General features: G+C 58.2%; 1 protein-coding gene across 1 annotated transcript in view; it reads right to left on the reverse strand.

Annotated features, from left to right (window-relative positions):
• The window catches only part of CCDC183 (coiled-coil domain containing 183), a 9554-nt gene that overhangs the window by 5553 nt on the left and 2619 nt on the right, over nt 1-1382 (reverse strand). Inside the window, 1 exon segment of the mRNA XM_006163331.3 lies at nt 1176-1314. Within this exon segment, the coding sequence (XP_006163393.1) occupies nt 1176-1314 (139 nt within the window).

Below are 1382 nucleotides of genomic sequence, written 5' to 3' on the forward strand. Positions count from 1 at the left end.
CATTGGAAATTCCTCTGGCCACCCCCACTCCCCCACTGGCTGCCCAGGTCACAGCTTCTCTGCTCTGGCACCTAATATAGAATCTTAGCCATTGTTTTTTTTTTTTTTTTTTCTTTTTTCTTTGTGAGAGGTTTTTGTTATAGGGTGCATGCGCTTGGCAGAAAGACAGAAAGACAGAGAGACAGAAAGCGAGAAATCACCCCCTAGGGGGGATGGCCAAACTGCAATCCCTTCTCTTCCATTCTCCTCTTGGGATCTTGAGTATGCACACATATGCACCCGGCATGAGTTTAAGTCACCGGGTCCAGGACTCGAACCGCAGTTGATTACATGGGAGTCCAGCGACATAGCCATTACACCATTTGCTTGTCCCAGTCTTAGCCATTTTCTAAAAATACGGGTGATTACAGGAATTTAGGGGTGTAGGCTCTAAAAGGGCACAGCCAGGTGGGGGAAGGCACCAGGCAAGTCGGGGCTGTGCAGAGGTGCAGGGGTGGGCCGGGCCTCCAGGTGGGCATCCAGCATAGGGGTGGCAAGGAGGGCAAGACTCCCCAGCTGAGAGGCACTGAGTTGGCCTGAGCCACAGGGCCTGCCACCCACCACCCTCCTACGCCACCTGTCCTTGGGGCACCTCCCACACAGCTGTCCAGGGCTCCCTCTGCCTTCCTGGGCTGAGGGTATCTGCCCCTGCGCTCCCCACCTGCCCATGATCTCTGCCCACACCCCCTCTTCCTGCCCGGTCTGCTGCTCTCAGCGCCCTGGCTTCGTCCTCAGCCTCTGGGAAAGGGTCGCCCGCTTCTGCAGGGCAGCACCCATATCCACCGGCCAGGACAACCATCACAGGGGAGGGCGGTGCCCACCTGCGACATGTGAGGGGACTTCTGTGGCTGCAGGGTCCACCTCTGAACCTCAGAGGCCCAGGCAATGAAAAAAGGACGGCAAAATAAAAACGCTACTAAGTCGTTTAATACAAGCAACAAAGTCCCAAGGGCTCCGAGCTGCCCCTGGCATGCTTTTCCCTGTAGCAGAAACAGCTCTTTAATGAAGACTGTTTCCCGGTACTTCCTGCCCTGCACTGCCGCTCTGCCAGGAGGAGGGGTGGCCCCACAGAGCCCCCAGCCCTGAGAACCCCCCCCATTGTGGCCCCTGGGCCTGGGTGGGCGGGCACCGCTCACTCTCTTCAGGTAATCCAGGAGGTTGGCATACAGCAAGCGGATGTTCTGGCTCGTGGTAATCTTGATCGTGGTCTTCTCGATGTTGTTCTCCAGCCGGCGGATGACCTGGGGGCAGCGTGCACACCGACCGGCTCAGAGCCTGCCCGGGAGGGCTTCGAGGCATGGTTTTCTGCCCAGGAGGTCCCGCCCCTCGCCCAGCTCGCCCCA

The sequence above is a fragment of the Tupaia chinensis genome, unplaced genomic scaffold (genome assembly GCF_000334495.1).
Source record: "Tupaia chinensis unplaced genomic scaffold, TupChi_1.0 Scaffold142100_1, whole genome shotgun sequence".
Lineage (NCBI taxonomy): Eukaryota > Metazoa > Chordata > Mammalia > Scandentia > Tupaiidae > Tupaia > Tupaia belangeri.